Raw genomic sequence first — 25,374 nt, 5'->3', positions numbered from 1 at the left:
GCCACGTTACCCGATGTACTGCTCCGACTTGTTGTACTTCTTGGCCAGGTACTTGGCCGAGGCCTTGCTGGGGATCTTGACCATGGAGAGCTCTTTGCCGTAGCGGGTCATGTTGCAGGGCATGTCGCACAGGCAGTACTCGTTGTCCTTCTCCACCAGGAAATCTGGGCAGGGGGAGAGGGGTTTGGAGGCCTGGAGAGACCCAAGGCCCGCAGCTCCCTCCCTCCCTCCCTCCCTCCCGAGCCTCACCCAAGGCGGGGTCCGCGCACTCCTTGTACTGCTCGGGGGTGCAGTACGGGGCATCACCTGTGGAGACACAGGGAGGGTTTTCCAGGTGGGATCCTCTGGGGAAGCCGTGCTGGCTGTGATACCCCACAGCAGGGTGGGAGCTCAGGGGCCACCCCAGACCCCCCTTTTCCCACCTTTTCCCCGTGACCACTGCAGCACCGGCTGTTGGGTGGAGGGGAACCCCCCATCAGCCCCCCAGGGATGGACAGGGGGGTTGGGGACCCCCCCCAGCGCAGATCCAACCCCTCCAGAGCCCCAGGGAACGGCTCCAGGGCTCAAGTGATGGGGACACCAAGGGACCCCCATGGGACCCCTCTTCCTGCTGTCCCATCCCCCCTTTTCTGCCCCTCTCCCACCCCTTTCCTATGGTCCCCCCAGACCCCCTCTGCACTCAGCTGGGGTCTCCCACCCCCCCTCCCAATAACTTTGGGTTCCCAACACCCCTCCCACTCAGCTTTGGGGGTCTCAGCCCACCACTTTCCCCTTCTCTCCCACCCCTTTCCCTATTGTCCCATTAAACCACAGCCTCCCTGTGCTCCCTCTGGGGGTCCCACCCCCTTGGCCCCTCAGCTGGAGGGGTCCCACCCCCGGTGGGCCGAGCTGGGGGCTCACCTGGCATGTGCACCATGCGGCAGTTGCAGTTCTCCACCAGGTAGCGGGTCTCGCAGTCGATGCGGCAGGCAGTGATGCTGTACGTGTCGTAGAACTCCAGGTCGCCCGCCACGGCCCGGCAGTCGCCCCAGGGAGGGGGAAGGTAGATGAGCTGGGAGGGGGCAGAAGGAAGGACGTTGAGGGGCTGGAGCGGGTCCAGAGGGACCTGGACGGGCAGGATCCAGGGGCTGATTGCAAGGGGATGAGGTTCAACCAGGCCCTTTGTCCACAACCCCTGAGGACAGAGTGGTTGGAGAGCAGGCAGGCAGGAAGGGAGCTGGGATTTGGGATGGACAGGGAGCTGAACAGGAGCCAGAGTGTGCCCAGGGGGACAAGAGGGCCAATGGATCCTGGCCTGGTTCAGGAACAGGGTGGCCAACAGGGCCAGGGAAGGGATTTTTTCCTGGGGAGGCCACCCCTGGAGTGCTGTGTCCAGTTCTGGGCCCTCAGCTCAGGAAGGACATGGAGGGGCTGGAGCAGGGCCAGAGGAGAGCAACGAGGCTGGGGAAGGGACTGGAGCACAAGTGCTGTGAGGAGAGGCTGAGGGAGCTGGGGGGGCTCAGCCTGGAGAAGAGGAGGCTCAGGGGAGACCTCCTCACTCTCTGCAACTCCCTGACAGGAGGGGGGAGCCGGGGGGGGTTGGTCTCTTTTCCCATCAGCAGGACAAGAGGGCTGGGTCTGCAGCTGTGCCAGGGGAGGGGTAGGTTGGAGATCAGGAGGAATTTCTTTGCAGAGAGGGTGCTCAGCCATTGGAATGGGCTGCCCAGGGAGGGGGTGGATTCTCCATCCCTGGAGGTGTTTAAGGACAGACTGGATGTGGCATCAGTGCCATGGGCTGGGAACCACGGCGGGGTTGGATCGAGGGTTGGGCTGGATGATCTGGGAGGTCCCTTCCAACCCAGCTGATTCCATGATTCCATGATTCTAAGGCAGGAGTGAGGAGAGAAGCCCCAGCATGGTGGGGAAAGACCCTCGTGGCATCACCCCCCGGGATCAGGTCCCCTCTCCACCCAACAGGCTCCGTGTCAGGAGGGAGAACCCCGGCCCCCCCCAGCCCTACCCGCTGCTCCTGGCAGGACACGAAGGTCTGGAAGCCGGGGGCCACCCCGAAGCCCAGCTGGTCGATCAGGGGGGGCTCGTCCTGGCTGTGGATCTGCACCTTGATCCCGGCTTCGAACGAGGTCTCATCTGCAGCAGGGAGAGGGTGGGATGAGCCGGGTACCGTCCCTGCTCCCAAAACTTCTGCCTCCCACTCTCCCCCCCCCCCCTCCCCGGGCCATTTGGTCCCTCCACATGTCCATCCATCTGTCTGCTGTCCCTCCAAACCTGTTTGCTGCACCACGTCCTTGCCCCCTCCGCCCCTGACCCTCCTGCTCTCGGCAGGGAAGTGTTTTGCCTCTATTTATAAACAAGGGATGTGTCTAAACCAGCGGGGAGTTGCCATGGCGAGGAGCAAAGACAAAGGAGGGGAAGGCAGAGGCAAAGAAAGGACCTGAAGTGGTGGGAGATGGAAGGAGGGAAGAGGAGGGAGCCGGGAAGGGGCCGGGGAGCACCCCAGGAGCTGCTGGTGACCCGCTGGGGCTGTGGGTTACCTGTTTCCCCCCACACTGGCAGGTACTCGTCCTGCTGGATGTCCAGCATGATCTCCAGGCCGTTGCCAGTGCCCCCCTTCATGGTGATGAGCCGGGGCTTCCCGTCCTGCCCCGCGTTGAAGGTGTAGCACTTCCCGTAGCGGGTGAAGACCTGCGGGAGAGGACACGGGGCTGAGGCCCCTCTGAGGAGCCACAGCACGGAGCCAGGAGGGCGTCACCAGCCCCAGGACACAGCCATCTCTAGGACACAGCCATCCCCAGGACACAGCCATCCCCAGGACACAGTCATCCCCAGGACACAGCCACCCTCAGCCTGGACACAGCCACCCCCAGGGCACAGTCAGCCCCAGGACACAGCCACCCCCAGGACACAGCCATCCCCAGGACACAGCCATCTCTAGGACACAGCCATCCCCAGGACACAGTCATCCCCAGGACACAGCCAGCCCCAGGACACAGCCACCCCCAGGACACAGCCACCCCCAGCCTGGACACAGCCATCCCCAGGACACAGCCACCCCCAGCCTGGACACAGCCACCCCCAGGACACAGCCATCCCCAGGACACAGCCATCTCTAGGACACAGCCATCCCCAGGACACAGCCACCTCCAGGACACAGCCATCCCCAGGACACAGCCACCTCCAGGACACAGCCACTTCCAGGACACAGCCACCCCCAGCCTGGACACAGCCATCCCCAGGACACAGCCACCTCCAGGACACAGCCATCCCCAGGACACAGCCACCTCCAGGACACAGCCATCCCCAGGACACAGCCACCCTCAGGACACAGCCATCCCCAGGACACAGCCATCCCCAGGGCACAGCCACCTCCAAGACACAGCCACCCCCAGGGCACAGCCATCCCCAGGACACAGCCACCCCCAGGACACAGCCACCCCCAGGACACAGCCACTCCCAGGACACAGCCACTTCCAGGACACAGCCATCCCCAGGACACAGCCACCCCCAGGACACAGCCACCCTCAGCCTGGACACAGCCACCCCCAGGACACAGCCACCCCCAGGACACAGCCACCCTCAGCCTGGACACAGCCACCCCCAGGGCACAGTAATTTCCAGGACACAGCCACCCCCAGGACACAGCCACCCCCAGGACACAGCCATCCCCAGGACACAGCCACCCTCAGCCTGGACACAGCCACCCCCAGGACACAGCCACCCCCAGGACACAGCCATCCTCAGGACACAGTAATCTCCAGGACACAGCCACCCCCAGGACACAGCCACCTCCAGGACACAGCCATCCCCAGGACACAGTAATCTCCAGGACACAGCCACCCCCAGGACACAGCCATCCCCAGGACACAGCCATCCCCAGCCTGGACACAGCCATCCCCAGGACACAGCCATCCCTGGACACAGCCACCTCCAGGACACAGCCATCCCCAGGACACAGTAATCTCCAGGACACAGCCATCCCCAGGACACAGCCATCCCCAGGACACAGCCATCCCCAGCCTGGACACAGCCATCCCCAGGACACAGCCATCCCTGGACACAGCCACCTCCAGGACACAGCCATCCCCAGGACACAGTAATCTCCAGGACACAGCCATCCCCAGGACACAGCCACCCCCAGGACACAGCCATCCCCAGGACACAGCCACCTCCAGGACACAGCCACTTCCAGGACACAGCCACCCCCAGCCTGGACACAGCCACCCCCAGGACACAGCCATCCTCAGGACACAGTAATCTCCAGGACACAGCCACCTCCAGGACACAGCCATCCCCAGGACACAGCCACCCCCAGGACACAGCCACCCCCAGGACACAGCCATCCCCAGGACACAGCCACCCCCAGGACACAGCCATCCCCAGGACACAGCCACCCCCAGGACACAGCCACCCCCAGGACACAGCCACCTCCAGGACACAGCCACTTCCAGGACACAGCCACCCCCAGCCTGGACACAGCCATCCCCAGGACACAGCCACCCCCAGGACACAGCCACCCCCAGCCTGGACACAGCCACCCCCAGCCTGGACACAGCCCAACCCGGGCTCCTGACCCACGGGGGTCTCTCGGTGTTGGAACTGAGAACCCAGTGTTGGAACTTGGCCCAGGCAGAGGAGGAGAGGTTCCACCGAGGCTCAGGGGTGGAGATGTTGCAGACCTACAGCGCCTCAGCCCCACGGAGCCCAGGGCAGCCCTGGTCCCCCACAGTGGGACACTCAGCCCCACACCTCCAGGGGATGGGATCCTGGACCCCCCCTGTCCCTCCTCGGCCCTTCCAGCTGCCACAACTCCAGCAAGGGGCACGTGAGGGCAGCGGGCTCAGAGCACCAGGACAGAGGTGCCACGGCCCTGGGGCTGCTCTCTCCGTGTCCCACCGACGGCTCTCCAGGGCTGGGGCTGAGATATCAGCTCCAAGGGCAGCATTCCCAGCCATGCCCGGTCCCACACAGAGCTCCAAGGGCAGCATCTCCCCTGCCCATGCCCAGTCCCACATGGTGCTCCAAGGGCTGTACCTGGTCCCACACGGTGCTCCAAGGGCAGCATTCCCAGCCCTGCCCCATCCCACATGGCGCTCCAAGGGCAGCATTCCCAGCCCTGCCCAGTCCCACACGGTGCTCCAAGGGCAGCATTCCCAGCCATGCCCTGTCCCACACAGTGCTCCAAGGGCAGCATCTCCTGCTGCTCCTGGTCTCACCCAGTGCTCCAAGGGCTGTACCTGGTCCCACATGGTGCTCCAAGAGCAGCATCCCCTGCTGCTCCTGGTCCCACCCGGTGCTCCAAGGGCAGCATTCCCAGCCCTGCCCGGTCCCACCCGGTGCTCCAAGGGCAGCAATCCCAGCTGCTCCTGATCCCACACAGTGCTCCAAGGGCAGCATCCCCTGCTGCTCCTGGTCCCACCCGGTGCTCCAAGGGCTGTGCCCGGACCCACCCGGTGCTCCAAGGGCAGCATTCCCAGCCATGCCCCATCCCACAGGGTGCTCCAAGGGCAGCATCCCCTGCTGCTCCTGGTCCCACATGGTGCTCCAAGGGCAGCATCCCCAGCTGCTCCTGGTCCCACCCAGTGCTCCAAGGGCAGCATTCCCAGCCCTGCCCGGTCCCACACGGTGCTCCAAGGGCAGCATCCCCTGCTGCTCCTGGTCCCACACGATGCTCCAAGGGCAGCATCTCCCCTGCCCGTGCCCAGTCCCACCTGGTGCTCCAAGGGCAGCATCCCCTGCTGCTCCTGGTCCCACACGGTGCTCCAAGGGCTGTACCTGGTCCCACATGGTGCTCCAAGAGCAGCATCCCCTGCTGCTCCTGGTCCCACACGGTGCTCCAAGGGCTGTGCCCGGACCCACCCAGTGCTCCAAGGGCAGCATTCCCAGCTGCTCCTGGTCCCACCCGGTGCTCCAAGGGCTGTGTCCAATCCCACACGGTGCTCCAAGGGCAGCATCTCCCCCACCGGGCCTGGTCCCACATGGTGCTCCAAGAGCAGCATCCCCAGCTGCTCCTGGTCCCACACGGTGCTCCAAGGGCAGCATTCCCAGCCCTGCCCGGTCCCACATGGTGCTCCAAGGGCAGCATCCCCTGCTGCTCCTGGTCCCACACGGTGCTCCAAGGGCAGCATTCCCAGCCCTGCCCGGTCCCACACGGTGCTCCAAGGGCAGCATCCCCTGCTGCTCCTGGTCCCACCCGGTGCTCCAAGGGCCGTGCCTGGTCCCACACACGTGGGGCCACCCCGGGGGCTACTCACCGGCGCGAAGTCGGCGGGGCCGCAGCGCCGGCCGCGGTAGCGGCAGCTCAGCAGCATGTCCTCCAGCCTGTGGCACGTGCGGTTAAAAAACCCAAACAGATTGAGGGGCTCCTCATCCTCCTCCTCCTCCTCCTCCTCCTCCCAGGGGCCGGGCGGGGCCGGGGCCAAGCCCAGCTCTGTGCCAAAGCCCAGCTCTGTGCCAAAGCCCAGCTCCGTGCCGGGCTCGTAGCGGACCAGCGGGGCCAGGTAGAGCAGGTCGCGGCGGCTGAGCTGCGAGAGCCGCGCGCGGTTGACGTTGCAGAGGGTGACGGCGGGGAAGGTCAGCTCGGGGCTCTGCTCCTCGCGGAGCAGCGTGACGTGCTGGCGCTCCAGGTAGCAGGCGACGCGGTCGCCCGCCTGGTAGAGGAAGGCCGAGAGGGAGAGGAGGAAGGCCAGAGCCCAGAGCGCCTGCCGGGCGCCCAGCCCGCCCTCCACGAAGATGTGGCTCAGCCCGTGCAAGGTGCAGCTGCTGGCGAAGGCTGCCAAGTCCGTGGCTGCCCCTGCGTCCTCCTCCTCCTCTTCATCGTCCTCCTGCCCGTACAGGAACTCGTCTGCTCCGTCCTCTCCCTTCCCGGGGTCCGTGGCGTCCTCAGGCCCTTCCTCGCTGGAGAAGGAGACGGTGCAGAAGATCTGGAGGGGCATCGCCCGCTCTGGGGGGGCCCAGCTCTGGAGAGGGGGGTCCTGGTGCCCGTCCGGCCACAGCCTGGGGGTCTCCGGTGCTGGGTCGGTTCCTCGGGGTGTGTGAGAGGGGCAGGGAAGGAGGGAGAGCGAAGGGGCGAGTTCAGGGAGGAGGAATGGAGGAGGAAAGAGGAGCGAGGGAGGGAGAGGAGCAGAGGGGACGGAGAGAGGAGGGTATAAGAGGAGCAGGAGCAGGGGAGGAGGAGCGAGGGGCGGTTCTGCGGGCTCCCCACGTCCCCCGGGACCGGCTGCCCGCGGCTGCCAGGACGGAGCAGAGGCACCACCGGCTCCAGGAGCACCTCGGGAGCTCCGGGTGCTGCCCAGGGGGCTGCCAGACCCCAGGAACAGAGGAGTTGTGTGCAGGTCCCCTCTGTGCCAGGTCCCCACGCCGCGTCCTCCGCCCTCCCTGCGTGGCCTGGCCCTGGCAGCCCGAGCGGCTGCTCCAGCCAGTGCTCCCTGCTGGGGCCAGGCTGTCTCTGGAGCTGCCATATGCCGGGCCCTGAGAGCTCCTCCTCTGAGAGCTCCTCCTCAAGAGCCAGAGGTTTTCCCAAAATGCCTGTGACACTGTGCTGTTGTGGTGCCAGGAGGGCAGAAGGATGGAGGGGTCCCCGAGCTCTCTCGGTGCCCATCCTGCCCTGGCAGGGCCCGTCCCCATGGGCTGATTCCCCCATGCCAGGAGCATCCAGCAAATCCGACATTCCAAGCCGTCTTCCTCCAGGCAGGGATGGTTTTGGAGGGGTTTGGGTGTTGTTCCAGTCGTGGCTCCTCCTGCAGAGCCCAGCCAGTGCCGGGTGTGCCACCTCCCTTTGGATCCCAGCTGGGCACAGGGAGCCATCGCTTCCCTCAGGGAATGGCATCCAGGCCTCGTGCTGGGAATCCTGGAGGGCAGCCCTGGTTCAGGGTGATGGGATGGAGAAGGTTGGGCTGGGAATTCCAGAGAGCAGCCCCTTTGCAGGGTGGTGGGATGGAGAAGTCTGGGCTGGGAATCCTGCAGAGCAGCCCTGGTTCAGGGTGGTGGGATGGAGCCTCCATCCAGGCTGGGAATCCTGGAGAGCAGCCACTTTTCAGGATGCTGGGATGGAGAAGGCTGGGCTGGGGGTCCTAGGGAGCAGCCCCTCTGCAGGGGGGTGAGATGGAGCCTCCATCCAGGCTGGGAATTCCAGAGAGCAGCCCCTCTGCAGGGTGCTGGGATGGAGCCTCCATCCAGGCTGGGAATTCCAGAGAGCAGCCCCTCTGCAGGGTGCTGGGATGGAGCCTCCATCCAGGCTGGGAATTCCAGAGAGCAGCCCCTCTGCAGGGTGGTGAGATGGAGCCTCCATCCAGGCTGGGAATTCCAGAGAGCAGCCCCTCTGCAGGGTTGTGGGATGGAGCCTCCATCCAGGCTGGGAATCCTGGAGAGCAGCCACTTTTCAGGATGCTGGGATGGAGAAGGCTGGGCTGGGGGTCCCAGAGAGCAGCCCCTCTGCAGGGTGCTGGGATGGAGCCTCCATCCAGGCTGGGAATTCCAGAGAGCAGCCCCTCTGCAGGGTTATGAGATGGAGCCTCCATCCAGGCTGGGAATCCTGGAGAGCAGCCACTTTTCAGGATGCTGGGATGGAGAAGACTGGGCTGGGGGTCCTAGGGAGCAGCCCCTCTGCAGGGTTGTGGGATGGAGCCTCCCTCCAGGCTGGCTGCCGGGATCTCGTTGTCTCCTCCCTGCAGCAGCGCGGCCCCTTCTCGTGGTTTTGCTGTTTTCCTGCACTCAGCACTTGGTAAAAGCATCCAGAGACCACAGAACCACCTCCAGCCCTGCCAGCACCGGCCCAGGGGGGAAGGGGAGCATGGAAATCCAGCAGCACCGGGATGTGCAGGGGCTGGGAGGGAGGTTCTGGTTCATGCCTGGGTGGGATGAGCTCACCCCAAACCCCCAATTCCTCCTTCCTGAGCACACCCCAGCACAGGGGGACACAACAAACTGGGGGGACAAATCCATCAGGAGAGGGTACAGATCTGTACAATGCACAGTTCTCTGTGATTCCTGAGCTGGTGACACCGGTGGGACGGGCAGGACACGCACGGGGTGGGTGACCAAGGGTGTGACAGCAGCTCGTCCCTTCCCGGGGCTCCCTGAGCTCGATGTTCCCAACAGGGAATGTGTAAGAGGGCTGCTGCCACATCCCACAAAGCTCAGGGACCTGGGAGAAAGGGTGGGTGACCTTGGGGATGAGAGCCAGAGCCGTGGGATGTAATTTCATCAAGCCCAGAGCAAGGTCATCCCTCCTGGGAGCAGCTCCGAGAGCCCGAGCTGGAAAATCCTCCCGGGAAAGGGGGCCAGGGAGGTGGGTTGGGGGGCTGGGAGCCACCAGGACGTGGGGGTCAGGTCACAGCCTGGGCTCTAAAGGCATCAGGGATCCTCCTGGGATGGGGAGGGGGATCACTGGGCTGGCTCAGCCCTGTGGGAACAGGCTGGGAGCGAGCTGGGCTGATCCCACACCGAGCAGAGCTGGAGGATGCTCTTGGCAGAGCTGGGGGGGGGGTTCTGGAGCTCCCCAGCTCTGGGACAGGGTTTCTGTGCCGTGGCTGCAGGAGGGAGAGGGGAAGGGAGGTGGAATTTCAGGCTGAGGGGGTTTGTTTGGCCCTGGCAGGGCACGGGCAGGGAGTTCTGCTGCCCAGTCCCTGCCGGTGCCAGCGAGGGGCTGATCCCAGCGAGGGGCTGATCCCAGCGAGGGGCTGATCCCAGCCCTTGGCACGGGGAAGGTTTAATGTGTCTTCTCGGGAGCGATTGCAGCAGGGAGAGAGAGAGAGAGAGGGAGAGAGGGAGATGCTGTAATGAAAACGTTCCATCATCGACTGGGGCCATTAACCCGCCTCGCTCGGCTCAAAGAGCTCTCGGGGAGCGCCGGGGCCGGTTCGGGGCGGGGGGGACGAGCCGGGCCCGGCTCCGGTTACACCCCCTGTCCCATCCCCGCGGCGTGAAGGTGACCGGGGACATCCCCAGCCCGGTGACATCCCCAGCCCGGCACCGGCGCCAAGGGGAGCGTGTCCCGACCCCCGGGGCCGGGGGACGAAGCGGGCAGGGCGGTGCCGTCCCGCTTTTTTGTGTGCGCGAGTTTTGGGAGGTGCTGGAGGAGTCCTTGGGCTCGTTCCAGCTCCTCCCCCGCCCGGGGAGTTATTTTTACCCTCTCTCTCTCAGGTAAAAGCTTTTGGCGGGGGCGAGGGACGGGGGATGTTTATAATTAGCCGTGACATCAACCCCCGTGGCGGCGGCCCCGGGGATGCTCCTCCTGCAGCAGGGAGGGATGAGGGATGGGGGGACAGGGATGGGATGGGGGGACAGGGGTGGGATGGGGGGACAGGGATGGGATGGGGGGACAGGGATGGGATGGGGGACAGGGATGGGGGACAGGGACAGGGATGGGATGGGGGGACAGGGATGGGATGGGGGGACGGGGATGGGGGGACAGGGATGGGATGGGGGACAGGAACAGGGATGGGATGGAGGGACAGGGATGAGATGGGATGGGGGGACAGGAACAGGGACAGGGATGGGATGGAGGACAGGGATGGGATGGGGGGACAGGAACAGGGACAGGGATGGGATGGGGGACAGGAATGGGATGGGGGACAGGGATGGGATGGGGGGACAGGGATGGGATGGGGGGACAGGAACAGGGACAGGGATGGGATGGAGGACAGGGATGGGATGGGGGGACAGGAACAGGGACAGGGATGGGATGGGGGACAGGAATGGGATGGGGACAGGGATGGGATGGGGGGACAGGAACAGGGACAGGGATGGGATGGGGGGACAGGGATGGGATGGGGGGACAGGAACAGGGACAGGGATGGGATGGGGGGACAGGGATGGGATGGGGGGACAGGAACAGGGACAGGGATGGGATGGGGGGACAGGAACAGGGACAGGGATGGGATGGGAGACAGGGATGGGATGGGGGACAGGGATGGGATGGGATGGGGGGACAGGGATGGGATGGGGGACAGGGATGGGGTTTTTCCCGGCTCCAGCGCTGCTTTTGGCCGCTGTCCCGGGGCTGTTCGGCCCCCCTCCCCGCTCCGCAGCCCGTCACGGCCCGGGGAAAGGAGAAGGAGGTTCCCCGGAGCGGGGGAGCAGCGCGGAGGCGGCGGGGGGGAGGCGGAGGAGCGGGAGGGGGATTTGACGGCAGCAGCAGCAGCAGCAGCAGCACATTTCACAGCCTGTCACGCTTTAATGGCAGAGGAGATCAAAGCCGGGATGGAGTTATTCATAGAGATAAACCAGTCCCCGAGGAGGCGAGGAGAAAACAACATCGCGAGCTCTGTTATCCCGGGCCCGAGAGCCCCCCGGGGAGGCTGGCGCGGAAAGTGCCCGGGGGGAGCGAGCCTGGCGCTGCCAAAAATCCGGCCGAGCCGGGGCCGAGCTGCCCGCGACACCCCCGCGGGGCGCCCGGAGGTCGAGCTGGATGGTGGGGAGGGATGAGAGGCGGGTGCAGCCCCAGAGCAGCGTGTGGGGGGTGGATATTTGGGGCTCCCCGCAGCCGGGCTGTCCCGGGCGGGTGAACCCAAAGGGAGACAAAAAAAAAGCAGATTTTTTTTTTTCCACGTGGATGCGCTTTGCGGCTCCCGGAGCTGCCAAAATGGTGGTGGGGAAGCACCTGCGGCGCTGCCATCGCCGATCCGGGCGGGATGAGCTCCGGGCAGGATGAGCTCCGGGCGGGATGAGGAGCTCCGGGCGGGATGAGGAGCTCCGGGTGGGATGAGCTCCGGGCGGGATGAGGAGCTCCGGGTGGGATGAGGAGCTCCGGGTGGGATGAGCTCCGGGTGGGATGAGCTCCGGGCGGGATGAGGAGCTCCGGGTGGGATGAGGAGCTCCGGGTGGGATGAGCTCAGGGTGGGATGAGCTCCGGGTGGGATGAGGAGCTCCGGGTGGGATGAGCTCCGGGCGGGATGAGCTCCGGGCGGGATGAGGAGCTCCGGGTGGGATGAGCTCCGGGCGGGATGAGGAGCTCCGGGCGGGATGAGGAGCTCCGGGCGGGATGAGCTCTGGGTGGGATGAGCCCCGGGCGGGATGAGCTCCGGGTGGGATGAGGAGCTCCGGGCGGGATGAGCCCCGGGCGGGATGAGCCCCGGGCGGGATGAGCTCCGGGTGGGATGAGGAGCTCCGGGTGGGATGAGGAGCTCCGGGTGGGATGAGGAGCTCCGGGCGGGATGAGCTCCGGGTGGGATGAGGAGCTCCGGGCAGGATGAGGAGCTCCGGGCGGGATGAGGAGCCCCGGGTGGGATGAGCTCCGGGCGGGATGAGGAGCTCCGGGTGGGATGAGCTCCGGGCGGGATGAGCTCCGGGTGGGATGAGGAGCTCCAGGTGGGATGAGGAGCTCCAGGTGGGATGAGGAGCTCCGGGTGGGATGAGGAGCTCCGGGTGGGATGAGGAGCTCCGGGTGGGATGAGCTCCGGGCGGGATGAGCTCCGGGCGGGATGAGGAGCTCCGGGTGGGATGAGCCGCTCCGGGCGGGATGAGCTCCGGGCGGGATGAGGAGCTCTGGGTGGGATGAGGAGCTCTGGGCGGGATGAGCTCCGGGCGGGATGAGGAGCTCCGGGTGGGATGAGGAGCTCCGGGTGGGATGAGGAGCTCTGGGTGGGATGAGCTCCGGGCGGGATGAGCTCCGGGTGGGATGAGCCCCGGGCGGGATGAGCTCCGGGCGGGATGAGCCCCGGGCGGGATGAGGAGCTCCGGGTGGGATGAGCTCCGGGTGGGATGAGGAGCTCCGGGCGGGATGAGGAGCTCTGGGCGGGATGAGCTCCGGGCGGGATGAGCTCCGGGCGGGATGAGCTCCGGGCGGGATGAGCCGCTCCGGGTAGAATGAGGAGCTCCGGGCGGGATGAGGAGCTCCGGGTGGGATGAGCTCCGGGCGGGATGAGCTCCGGGCGGGATGAGCTCCGGGCGGGATGAGGAGCTCCCGGTGGGATGAGCCCCGGGCGGGATGAGGAGCTCCGGGTGGGATGAGGAGCTCCCGGTGGGATGAGCCCCGGGCGGGATGAGCCCCGGGCGGGATGAGCCCCGGGCGGGATGAGGAGCTCCGGGTGGGATGAGCCCCGGGCGGGATGAGCCGCTCCGGGACAGCTCCCAGACAGCGGATCCCGCCCGGATCCCCGGCGGGAAGGCAGAGCAGGGCAGCCGAGCGAGGTGGGATTGCCCGGGATCTCTGGCGGGACTAATCCCGTTCCCTTTATCAGATGCTGCCACCTTGCCTGCGCTCGCTCCGCCGGCCAAGCCCGGGCGCAGTTTGTGTTATCCAGCCCTTTATCCCCCAGATTAGACCGCTTCACAGTGGATTAGCATGTCACATTCTGATGCAGAAAAAGAGGGTTTTTTTCCCCTCTGTATTATTCCCCACCTCCGCCTCCTCCCCACCCCGGCCCTGCGGGCCCGGCAGCCCCGGCTGAGGGACTGGGGATGCGGGAGGAGGGAGCTGCGCGCCCGGATCCAGCGGGGGAGGGAAACGGGAAACCCCAGGGGGCTTTTTGGGGCCGGCTCGGGCTTCCCGGTGCTTTTGGTGGCGTGGCAGGTGCTCCAGGTGCCTGTGCCACCCTGCTCCATGTCCTTATGCCATCCTGCTCCAGGTCCCTGTGCCATTGTGATCCAGGTCCCTGTGCCACCCTGCTCCAGGTCCCTGTGCCATCCTGCTCCAGGTCCCTGTGCCATCCTGCTCCAGATCCTTGTGCCATCCTGCTCCAGGTCCTTGTGCCATCCTGCTCCAGGTCCCTGTGCCATCCTGCTCCAGATCCCTGTGCCATCCTGCTCCAGATCCCTGTGCCATCCTGCTCCAGGTCCTTGTGCCATCCTGCTCCATGTCCCTGTGCCATCCTGCTCCAGGTCCATGTGCCATCCTGCTCCAGATCCCTGTGCCATCCTGCTCCAGGTCCTTGTGCCATTGTGCTCCATGTCCTTGTGCCATTGTGCTCCATGTCCTTGTGCCATCCTGCTCCAGGTCCCTGTGCCATCCTGCTCCAGGTCCTTGTGCCATCCTGCTCCAGGTCCTTGTGCCATCCTGCTCCAGGTCCCTGTGCCATTGTGATCCAGGTCCCTGTGCCATCCTGCTCCATGTCCTTGTGCCATCCTGCTCCATGTCCCTGTGCCATCCTGCTCCAGGTCCCTGTGCCATCCTGCTCCAGGTCCTTGTGCCATCCTGCTCCAGGTCCCTGTGCCATCCTGCTCCAGATCCCTGTGCCATCCTGCTCCAGCTCCCTGTGCCATTGTGCTCCAGATCCTTGTGCCATCCTCCTCAAGGTCCTTGTGCCATCCTGCTCCAGATCCTTGTGCCATCCTGCTCCAGATCCCTGTGCCATCCTGCTCCAGGTCCCTGTGCCATCCTGCTCCAGATCCCTGTGCCATCCTGCTCCAGATCCCTGTGCCATCCTGCTCCAGATCCTTGTGCCATCCTGCTCCAGATCCCTGTGCCATCCTGCTCCAGGTCCCTGTGCCATCCTGCTCCAGATCCCTGTGCCATCCTCCTCAAGGTCCTTGTGCCATCCTGCTCCAGATCCTTGTGCCATCCTGCTCCAGATCCCTGTGCCATTGTGATCCAGGTCCTTGTGCCATCCTGCTCCAGGTCCCTGTGCCATCCTGCTCCAGGTCCTTGGGCCATTGTGCTCCAGCTCCCTGTGCCATCCTGCTCCAGATCCCTGTGCCATCCTGCTCCAGGTCCCTGTGCCATCCTGCTCCAGCTCCCTGTGCCATCCTGCTCCAGATCCCTGTGCCATCCTGCTCCAGGTCCCTGTGCCATTGTGCTCCAGGTCCCTGTGCCATCCTGCCCTGGGTGCAGACTCAGCACCCTCCGCTCAGGACTTTAATAAAAAGCACATTCTGGTGATTAATGTGCTAAGTGGAATTCATTATGGAGCCGGGGCCTCCCCGGCTCCCGCCGTTCCCTCTGATTTCCTCTCAAATGAGCCTCATCTCCTCTCCAAACGCTCCCATTTAAACCCCATTAATCTTTCAAAGCTTTCCTCGGGTGAGCGGTGCTGCTGCCCTGGGCACCGGGGGCCACCAGCAGCCTCGGGGTCCTCGGGGGGGGCTCTGCCAGGACCCCCCAGCAGCTCCGTGGGCCGTGGAACCGACCTCGTCCTCCTCGCCGGGATCTCTTGAACCGCTTTGTTCTGCCGAGAGCTCATTTACCCGCTGGCACCGTCCCTTTGTGCCCTCATTTACCCTCTGGCACCGTCCCTTCGTGCCAGGAGGGGTCACCAGGACGCCGGGGGGGGGAGGGCGCTGCCGAGGTGCCGCTAATTCCCGGGATTATCCCCTTTATCCCGATGCCTTTTCCCCGCGTCCCCCGCCGGTCACGAACCGCCCGCGGGCGGGTCCCGATTTTTTCCCGACGTCCTTCCCAGCTGCTCAGACAGCCCCGGGCAGGAGGATCCGAGCCGGGGGTTTTAGGGGAGGGCGGAACGAACGCGCAATTCCAGCCTGGAATTTCCCTCGGAGCCGCATCGCGGTGTTCAAATCTGATCTGCTCCAGGCAGGGGAGTCTCCCGGCCCCGGGGGCTCTGCGGGGATCTCCCCGTGGCTCTTCGCTGCTGGGAGAACGTGGGGCAGGGATTTCAAATCCCTGAGGAACCCCGGGGTGGGTGGGAACCCCCTGCCCTGGCTCTGTCCCTGGATGCAAAGGCACCAAACCCTCCACGCTGCAAAAAAACCCTCTATAAATAATAAAAAAAAGGAATTGGCTGTAATATCCAACGGTGGGGGCTGTATAAATAAATAAGAGCTGGAGAGGAGCCCCTGGAGCTCCCTGGCTGGAGCAGGAACTGCAGAGAGCTCAGGCCAAGCTCCACAGGCAATAAAACAGAGGCGGCTGCAAACAGCCAGGGAAATTAAACCGAGGCAAAAAGGCCACGAGACAGAGGATTTTCTGGGCTCCCCGTGGGGATCTGTGGCTCCACAGCCTTGGGGGACCTGCCCCCTCTGCCCCGGCTTCTCCCCACTTGAAATCGGGGGGGCAGAGAGGGGAAAACAGCACTGGGAAGATCCTGGGCAGATCCTTTGGAATCCCCAGCCTGGGGTGGGATAAACCCCGAGGGGAGGTTGAGGGGGAGAAATTTGGAAACCCCCCCCACGTGCTGGTGCCATCCAGGGCTGCACTCCCAGCCCGTGGATCCCTCGGGACACCCGTGGGCACCACCCCGAGCCGTGACACCGGATGCCCCTGGAAAGCCTCTTCATCTCCCCCAGCAGCCACAAATGCCATTACAGCTTATTAATAGTCGTTAATAATTCATGTGCTAACGAGCCTTTATGTGCAGAGGCATCGCCAGAGGAGCAGAAAGGGCCCGAGGTGCAGCTGAGCTGCTCCAGAGCTCTCAGTGTGACAGCTCTGGATGTGTGTGAGTGTGTGTGACACCTCTGGGTGTGTGTGTGACACCTCTGGGTGTGTCAGGAGCTGTGTGTGAGTGTGTGTGACACCTCTGGGTGTGCCAGGAGCTGTGTGTGAGTGTGTGTGACACCTCTGGGGGTGTGTGTGTGACACCTCTGGGTGTGCCAAGAGCTCTGTGTGTGTGTGTGAGTGTGTTTGTGACACCTCTGGGTGTGCCAAGAGCTGTGTGTGAGTGTGTGTGACACCTCTGGATGTGTGTGAGTGTGTTTGTGACACCTCTGGGTGTGTGTGAGTGTGTGTGTGAGTGTGTGTGTGACACCTCTGGGTGTGCACAGAGCTTTGGGGGGTGTGTGTGACACCTCTGTGTGTGTGTGAGTGTGTGTGTGAGTGTGTTTGTGACACCTCTGGGTGTGCAAAGAGCTCTGTGTGTGTGTGTGTGACACCTCTGGTTGTACCAGGAGCTCTGTGTTTGTGACACCTCTGTGTGTGCAAAGAGCTTTCGGGGTGTGTGTGTGACACCTCTGTGTGTGTGTGAGTGTGTGTGTGACACCTCTGGGTGTGCCAAGAGCTCTGTGTGTGTGTTTGTGACACCTCTGTGTGTGCAAAGAGCTTTCGGGGGGGGTGTGTGACACCTCTGTGTGTGTGTGAGTGTGTGTGTGACACCTCTGGGTGTGCCAAGAGCTCTGTGTGTGTGTTTGTGACACCTCTGTGTGTGCAAAGAGCTTTCGGGGGGGGTGTGTGACACCTCTGTGTGTGTGTGAGTGTGTGTGTGACACCTCTGGGTGTGCCAAGAGCTCTGTGTGTGTGTTTGTGACACCTCTGTGTGTGCAAAGAGCTTTCGGGGGGGGTGTGTGACACCTCTGTGTGTGTGTGAGTGTGTGTGTGACACCTCTGGGTGTGCCAGGAGCTGTGTGTGACACCTCTGGGGGTGTGTGAGTGTGTGTGTGACACCTCTGGGTGTGCACAGAGCTCTGTGTGTGACACATCTGGTTGTACCAGGAGCTCTGTATGTGAGTGTGTGACCCCTCTGGGTGTGCAAAGAGTTTTGGGGGTGTGACCCCCCCGGGCATGCAGAGTTTTGGGGGTGTGACCCCCCTGGGTGCACAAAGAGCTCCGGGGGTGTGACCCCCTGGGTGCACAAAGAGCTCCGGGGGTGTGACCCCCCTGGGCATGCAGAGTTTTGGGGGTGTGACCCCCCTGGGTGCACAAAGAGCTCCGGGGGTGTGACCCCCCTGGGCATGCAGAGTTTTGGGGGTGTGACCCCCCTGGCTGTGCCTCCCTCCTTCCCTAATCCCGACGTTGTTCAGCCCTCAGGGGTCGGAGGCTCTGGATGATTCACCGGAGCTCTAACGAGGCGGTGCCCAGGCACAGGCACGTGCCAGCCTCTCTCTGTGCCCTGCCCAGCACCGGTGCCCTCGTCCTGCTTCCTCCTGACCCTCCTCTCCCCCGTCCTGGCCGAGGTCAGGGTGGGATCAGCACCCCTGTCCCGCTGCAGAGGGGACGGGAAACGCAGCTGGATTCCAGCAGGAGCTGCTGTCTCCACGTTCCCATCGGTGTGGGGCGAGCAAAGCCACGAGCAGCCGAGGGGGGATCCCAAATCCTGGTGCCCGGGGAAGCCCCGGGTGGAGCCGGGGAGGAGCAGCAGCGTCTGAGCAGGTCCCGGTTGTTTTCTGGATGATTTGCCTCGGGCAAAACGCGGTGATCCTGGAAAATCTCCCAGCTGAGGACGAGACGACAGAGCCGGGGGCGCTCCCGACCCGCTGCCCTTCCCGGGAGAGCCGAGTCATCCCCGGGAAACCGTCCCTGCTCCGTCCCCTCCCATCAGCTCCTCCCGCCGGGTCCGCTCCGCTCGTCTGGAAAATGAGGCAACCTCCGGGGTCAGACTCTGCTGCTGCTCAGCCGGGGGGAGAGGCAGACGTGGGGGAAGAGCCTGAGGACGAGGACACGGGCGAGGGGAGCCCCGCCGGGACGCCCGAGGTGAATCCCCGGATCCTTTTTTCCCGGCGCTTATAAGTTATTGAGGAGCTTTAAAAAGCGATTTACATAAATCACTGGGATGCCTCGCAGAATCTGTAAACGCTCTGGGACCTTGGAGGGAAGGGTTGGATCCCGGGAAGGCGCTGGGGACCGACCCCAGGGCAGGAAGGAGCAGGAAGGAGCAGGATGGTGCCGTCCCTGCCGCCCACACGCTGCCCCCGAGTTGTTGTTTTTTTTTTTCCAGGAGCCAGATGGACCCATGCGGTTTGTTTATGAACTGTCAAAAGCTGCAGGAAACGTCTGGGTATCAGTAATTCCCGTGCCTGGGTCTCTCCAGCTGCGCTGGAGATGCTCCTCGCCCCGGCTCCGTGATTATCCACTAACGCTGCGCCGCGGGGGGAGCTCCGCTCGCCGCGGGGGCTCCGGGGCCTTGTGACAGCCACGGGGCCGGGGGGGGCCGGGGGCGGCACCGGGGGGTCCCCCCGAGCGGGGTCGGGGCCTGGATGCTGCGGGGATGAGGGAGGTGGAGCGGGGGAGCAGCAACATCCCCCGGTCGAGCACCCCCGGGGCGCTGCTCCCGTCCCTCCGGGACCCCGGGGGGGCTGCAGGACACCCCAGGACCCCTCCCTTCGAGCTCCCGGGGGGCTGCAGGACACCCCAGAACCCCCCAGAGGGGCAGGTTGGACCCACTCGAGGGGTTCTTTGGCAGGAAGAGGGGTTGTGGGGCTCCCGGGGTGGCAGGAGCTGAGCCCCGACACCCCCCCGGGCTGGAGCGGGGTGGGCTGAGGGCTGAGCGGGGAGCTCGGGGGGGCACAGGGGTTTTGGGGCACACCTTGGGGTTTGGGGGGGTCTGAGGGGCGCAGGGGGCACACGTTGGGGTTTGGGGGGGTCTGAGGGGTGCAGGGGGCACACGTTGGGGTTTAGGGGGGTCTGAGGGGTGCAGGGGGCACACGTTGGGGTTTAGGGGGGTCTGAGGGGTGCAGGGGGCACACGTTGGGGTTTAGGGGGGGCTGAGGGGTGCAGGGGGCACACGTTGGGGTTTAGGGGGGGTCTGAGGGGCACAGCAGGAGCTGGTGGTGCCCAGTGGGGCACACGGAGGTTTTGGGGGTGCAGGGGGCACATGTTGGGGTTTAGGGGGGTCTGAGGGGTGCAGGGGGCACACGTTGGGGTTTAGGGGGGGTCTGAGGGGTGTAGCAGGAGCTGGTGGTGCCCCGTGGGGCTGGCAGGGGGAGGAGGGAGGTGGGGAGGCTCAGCAGGGAGCAGTGGGGGGCTGTGGGGCACAGGGACACGTTTCCAGATCCCTCCTCTGTCACAGCAGCTCCGGAGGTGGGAGGAAGGAGGAGAGGAGGAGTGTGGGGGGGGTTTGCTGGGACTGCTGCAGACCCTTCCTGCTCCCTTCCTGCTCCCTGCCTCGCTCCCCCTCCTGCCTTTCCAGGGCAGAGGATGCAGAACCCAGCGCCAAAGGCAGCAGCACGATCTCCACACGATCTCCACAGGATTTCCACATCAAACTCAATTCTCCCCAGCGCCAGCTCAGCCCCGGAGCCTCATGGAAACACTCCAGAGGTCTTAATCAATCCCCTGCAGCTCCTCGGGGATGTCCCGTGAACACTCCCCGGGGCTCTGGCTCGGAGCAGGAGGGGGACAGGGAGCTGGGATGGGGACAGGGAGCTGGGGATGGGGACAGGGAGCTGGGATGGGGACAGGGAGATGGGATGGGGACAGGGAGCTGGGATGGGGACAGGGAGCTGGGATGGGGACAGGGAGCTGGGATGGGGAGCTGGGACAGGGAGCTGGGATGGGGACAGGGAGGTGGGATGGGGACAGGGAGGTGGGATGGGGACAGGGAGGTGGAACAGGGCTCTGTCCCTGCCTGTCCCACCCCAAAAGGGAACTGGGGCTCTGTCCCCTGCCTGTCCCACCCCACAGAGAGAACTGGGGTTCTGTCCCTGCCTGTCCCACCCCACAAAGGGAATTGGGGCTCTGTCCCTGCCTGTCCCACCCCAAAAGGGAATTGGGGCTCTGTCCCTGCCTGTCCCACCCCACAAAGGGAACTGGGGCTCTGTCCCTGCCTGTCCCACCCCAAAAGGGAATTGGGGCTCTGTCCCTGCCTGTCCCACCCCACAAAGGGAACTGGGGCTCTGTCCCTGCCTGTCCCACCCCAAAAGGGAATTGGGGCTCTGTCCCTGCCTGTCCCACCCCACAAAGGGAACTGGGGCTCTGTCCCTGCCTGTCCCACCCCACAAAGGGAACTGGGGCTCTGTCCCTGCCTGTCCCACCCCACAGAGAGAACTGGGGTTCTGTTCCTCCCTGTCCCACCCCACAAAGGGAACTGGGGCTCTGTCCCTGCCTGTCCCACCCCTGTGGGTCTGAGGCTCTGGACACAGCCCTGGGCACGGGGACATCTCAGCCCGTGTCCTGAGGGGGGGTCAGGACTTGTCCCTCAGCCTCGTGTCCCTTGCTGACCCCCTGGATGACCTCGTTGTCCCCCTGGCTGTCCTCACTGACCCCCTGGCTGTCCTCACTGACCCCCTGGATGTCCCCACTGACCCCTGGCTGATCCCATTGACCCCCCAGCTGTCCCCACTGACCCCAGCTGTCCCCACTGACCCCCTGGATGTTCCCACTGACCCCAGATGTCCCTACTGACCCCTGGCTGTCCCCACAGACCCCTGGCTGTCCCCACAGACCCCTGGCTGATCCCATTGACCCCAGATGTCCCCACAGACCCCTGGCTGATCCCATTGACCCCAGATGTCCCCACTGACCCCTGGCTGATCCCACTGACCCCTGGCTGCCCCTGCTGACCCCCTGGATGTCCCCACTGACCCCTGGTTGTCCCCACTGACCCCTGATGTCCCCACTGACCCCCTGGATGTCCCCACTGACCCCCTGGATGTCCCCACTGACCCCCTGGATGTCCCCAAAGGCCCCTGATGTCCCAACTGGCCCCGGCCCTGAAGTGAAGCAGCTGCAGGAGGGTCGGGGACAGGGAGGGACCAACCTGTCCCAAACCCTCCCTGGCACGTTCCCTCTCCGTGCCCTCTGTGCCAGTGAGAGCAGAGGGGCAGCAGAGGCCCCAAAACCACCCTTGGGCAGCACGAGGGGCTCCCCAAAACGCAGAGGGGAACGAGGCACGGGACCCCCCTGCATGGGCAGCACCATCCCAGCCCCACACACGGCCCTGCCCGTGCCAGGCTGCCCAGGGGGAATCCAGAGGGCCCCGGGGATGCAGCACAGAGCCAGCAGCTTTCTCTAATCAAATCCATTAAATCATCCCGACCTGCTCGCCAGGAATAATCCAGGCAGGAACAACGAACCAGCTGCGGGAGCCTGCCCGGCTTTTGGGCCGGCTGGAGGGGGCAGAGGGAGGTGGGGAGATGGGAGGAGGGTCCCCTGGGGGGTTTGGAACCCGGCAGAGGGAGGTGGGAGCTGGGATGAGGGTCCCTGGGGGGGTTGGAGCCTGACAGAGGGAGGTGGGAGCTGGGAGGAGGGTCCCAGGGGGGGTTTGGAACCCGGCAGAGGGGAGGTGGGAGCTGGGATGAGGGTCCATGGGGGGGTTGGAACCCGGCAGAGGGAGGTGGGAGCTGGGATGAGGGTCCCTGGGGGGGTTGGAACCTGGCAGAGGGAGGTGGGAGCTGGATGAGGGTCCATGAGGGGTTTGGAACCCGGCAGAGGGAGGTGGGAGCTGGGAGGAGGGTCCCTGGGGGGTTTGGGCAGAGGGAGGTGGGGAGATGGGAGGAGGGTCCTGGGGGGGTTGGAACCTGGCAGAGGGAGGTGGGAGCTGGGATGAGGGTCCTGGGGGGGTTGGAACCCGGTAGAGGGAGGTGGGGAGATGGGATGAGGGTCCCTGGGGGGGTTGGAACCTGGCAGAGGGAGGTGGGAGCTGGAATGAGGGTCCCTGGGGGGGTTTTGGAGCCTGGTAGAGGGAGGTGAGGAGCTGGGAGGAGGGTCCCTGGGGGGGTTGGAACTGGGCAGAGGGAGGTGGGAGCTGGGAGGAGGGTCCCTGGGGGGATTTTGGTGCAGGGAACAACGATTGTGCCTCGGGAAGAGCCCGGGGAGGGGAGCAGGAGCCGGGCTGGAGCCGGCCCGGGGGGATCCGACCCCCGGAGGGGATCCGACCCCCCCCTCCCGGGGCTGCAACCCCATTTAAACAACAACGTGCCTCCATTTAACGACCCGACCTCCCGACGGCTGCCGGGAGGGACTGACAGGAGGGACGGGATTCCGGGAAGGGCATTAAAACCTCCGGGACCCGGCGGCGGCCCCGCAGCCCCCGGAGTGGGGACAAGGACGGGACCTGGAGCGGCGCAGACCCCCGGCAACCCCCGGCCACCCCCGAGGGATGGGGCAGCCCCCGAGGGATGGGGCAGCCCCCGAGGGATGGGGCAGCCCCCGAGGGATGGGGCAGCCCCCCAAGAGCCGGCGCTGTCGCTGTCTCGTCCCCAGCTGGGCAGGGAGAGGCTGCACAAAGGCACAAAGGCTCGATTGTGCTCCCAACCCCTGTGTGGGGGCACAGCCTGTGCCGCCGCCGGCACCCGCGTTCCCAAGGGATGACGGGGCTCCCTGGGCTCCCTGGGCTCCCTGCCATCCATCCATCCATCCATCCATCCGTCCATCCATCCATCCGTGCTTTCCCCCCGTGCCTCCCCCCCCGGCCCTGCCCTGCAGAGCCCAAAACCATCCCCGGGCAGCTCTGCCCACGTGGGGACACCCCCGGGAGGCCACAGCAAGGAGCAGCAGCAAACCCCAAACCCAGAGCAGCAACAAACCCCAAACCTGGAGCAGCAACAAACCCCAAAACTGGAACAGCAGCAAACCCCAAACCTCCCAAACATGGAGAAGCAGCAAACCCAAATCTCCCAAACCTGGAGCAGCAGCAAACCCAAATCTCCCAAACCCGGAGAAGCAGCAAACCCCAAATCTCCCAAACCTGGAGAAGCAACAAACCCAAATCTCCCAAACCTGGAGAAGCAACAAACCCAAATCTCCCAAACCCGGAGCAGCAGCAAACCAAAACCTCCCAAACCTGGAGAAACAGCAAACCCCAAACCTCCCAAACCTGGAGAAGCAGCAAACCCCAAATCTCCCAAACCTGGAGAAGCAGCAAACCCAAACCTGGAGAAACAGCAAACCCCAAACCTCCCAAACCTGGAGAAGCAACAAACCCGAATCTCCCAAACCTGGAGAAGCAGCAAACCCAAACCCGGAGCAGCAGCAACAAACCCCAAATCTCCCAAACCTGGAGAAGCAGCAAACCCGAATCTCCCAAACCCAGAGCAGCAACAAACCCCAAACCTCCCAAACCCAGAGAAGCAGCAAACCCAAACCTGGAGAAGCAGCAAACCCCAAACCTCCCAAACCTGGAGCAGCAACAAAACAAAATCTCCCAAACCTGGAGAAGCAGCAAACCCCAAATCTCCCAAACCCTGAGCAGCAGCAAACCCCAAACCCCGCGAATCCCGGCGAGGGGAAGCCGCTGCCAAAGCCCTTTCCCGGCTGGAAGGGGGGCAGGAGCGGCTCCAGGCGGACAGATAAACACCCCCCCAGCCCTGGGGGGGACAAACAAACACCCCCCCGGCCCCGGGGGGGGTCACTCACCACTTTGAAGTCCTCGGGGGTGCACTGCTCCCCCCGGAAGAAGCAGGAGAGCAGCATCTCCCGGATGTCGTGCCCGGCGCGGTCGTAGAACTCCAGCATGTTGAAGGGTTTGGGTTTGAAGTTGCGGAAGTTGGCCTTGTCCTGCAGGATCTCCAGCTGCTTCTCGTCGGCCGTCTGGATGTCCGGGATCTCGTACCTTTGGGAGGCAAGGGCAGGGGGAGGCTCAGGCCCGGCTGGGATCCCGTTTGGGATTCGCAGGAGCTGGGTCTGCCCCGATCCCGTTTCCGGAGCATCCGAGGGCACGAGGTGGCCCAGGGGCACGAGGTGGCCCAGGGGCACGGGAGGGGTGGGCAGGGGCCACTGCCCTGTGCCTGTGGTGGCATCCTGGTGAGGTGGGACATGGGCTGAGTGTGCAGGGTCTCAGCCCTGGTGGGACATGGGCTGAGTGTGCAGGGTCTCAGCCCTGGTGGGACGTGAGCTGAGTGTGGTGGGACATGGGCTGAGTGTGGTGGGACATGGGCTGAGCGTGCAGGGTCTCAGCTCTGGTGGGACATGGGCTGAGTGTGCAGGGTCTCAGGGTCTCAGCTCTGGTGGGACATGGGCTGAGTGTGCAGGGTCTCAGCTCTGGTGGGACATGGGCTGAGTGTGGTGGGACATGGGCTGAGCGTGCAGGGTCTCAGCTCTGGTGGGACATGGGCTGAGTGTGCAGGGTCTCAGCTCTGGTGGGACATGGGCTGAGCGTGCAGGGTCTCAGGGTCTCAGCTCTGGTGGACGTGTGCTGAGTGTGCAGGGTCTCAGCCCTAGTGGGATGTGGGCTGAGTGTGCAGGGTCTCAGCTCTGGTGGGACGTGGGCTGAGTGTGCAGGGTCTCAGCTCTGGTGGGACGTGGGCTGAGTGTGCAGGGTCTCAGGGTCTCAGCCCTGGTGGGACATGGGCTGAGTGTGCAGGGTCTCAGCCCTGGTGGGATGTGAGCTGAGTGTGCAGGGTCTCAGGGTCTCAGCCCTGGTGGGACGTGGGCTGAGTGTGCAGGGTCCCAGCTCTGGTGGGACATGGGCTGAGTGTGCAGGGTCTCAGCTCTGGTGTCCTGGCTGCAAACCCCTGCCCGAGGGGGCAGCGGTGAAGCCCCCCTGGCATTGGCATGGGCAGGGAGGGCACCTTGCTGTGGGCACCGGGCTCGTGGCAGGGGCTTGGCAGCACCGAGGAGCCACCACGGCCGTGGGGACGGGCAGGGGAGGGTGGGCAAGGGGCTTCCCTGGGGGTGATGGCACCCAGGGCACAGAGATGGGTGTGGTGGCACTCAGGAGATGGAGATGGGTGTGGTGGCACCCAGGGCATGGAGATGGGTGTGGTGGCACCCAGGGCACAGAGATGGGTGTGGTGGCACCCAGGGCATGGAGATGGGTGTGATGGCACCCAGGGCACAGAGATGGGTGTGGTGGCACCCAGGGCACGGAGATGGGTGTGATGGCACCCAGGGCATGG

At 64.8% G+C, this 25,374-nt stretch overlaps 2 protein-coding genes across 4 annotated transcripts in view; both read right to left on the bottom strand.

Annotated features, from left to right (window-relative positions):
• Window positions 1-25,374, bottom strand: part of ASIC1 (acid sensing ion channel subunit 1) — a 34,073-nt gene that overhangs the window by 4,140 nt on the left and 4,559 nt on the right. For 2 of the 3 annotated variants that reach the window (XM_064638904.1, XM_064638905.1), the window contains exons 3-8: window positions 23,894-24,089; window positions 2,532-2,682; window positions 2,000-2,127; window positions 901-1,051; window positions 250-306; window positions 11-164 (exon numbers count right to left, since the gene is read on the bottom strand). In XM_064638904.1, coding sequence (XP_064494974.1) covers window positions 11-164; window positions 250-306; window positions 901-1,051; window positions 2,000-2,127; window positions 2,532-2,682; window positions 23,894-24,089 — 837 coding nt within the window. Of the gene's footprint in view, window positions 1-10; window positions 165-249; window positions 307-900; window positions 1,052-1,999; window positions 2,128-2,531; window positions 2,683-6,248; window positions 8,881-23,893; window positions 24,090-25,374 lie in introns of those variants that run through there. The other variant, XM_064638903.1, reaches the window with a different exon arrangement.
• Window positions 15,980-22,899, bottom strand: LOC135404121 (mucin-6-like). Its single transcript, XM_064638698.1, has 4 exons — window positions 21,431-22,899; window positions 16,965-17,342; window positions 16,405-16,889; window positions 15,980-16,313 (listed from the first exon to the last, which is right to left on the bottom strand). The coding sequence occupies exons 1-4, from the start codon at window positions 22,897-22,899 to the stop codon at window positions 16,189-16,191; spliced, it is 2,457 nt and encodes an 818-aa protein (XP_064494768.1). The 3' UTR covers window positions 15,980-16,188.

The sequence above is a fragment of the Pseudopipra pipra genome, chromosome 30 (genome assembly GCF_036250125.1).
Source record: "Pseudopipra pipra isolate bDixPip1 chromosome 30, bDixPip1.hap1, whole genome shotgun sequence".
Classification (NCBI taxonomy): domain Eukaryota; kingdom Metazoa; phylum Chordata; class Aves; order Passeriformes; family Pipridae; genus Pseudopipra; species Pseudopipra pipra.
This window is presented reverse-complemented; position numbering and strand designations above follow the sequence as displayed.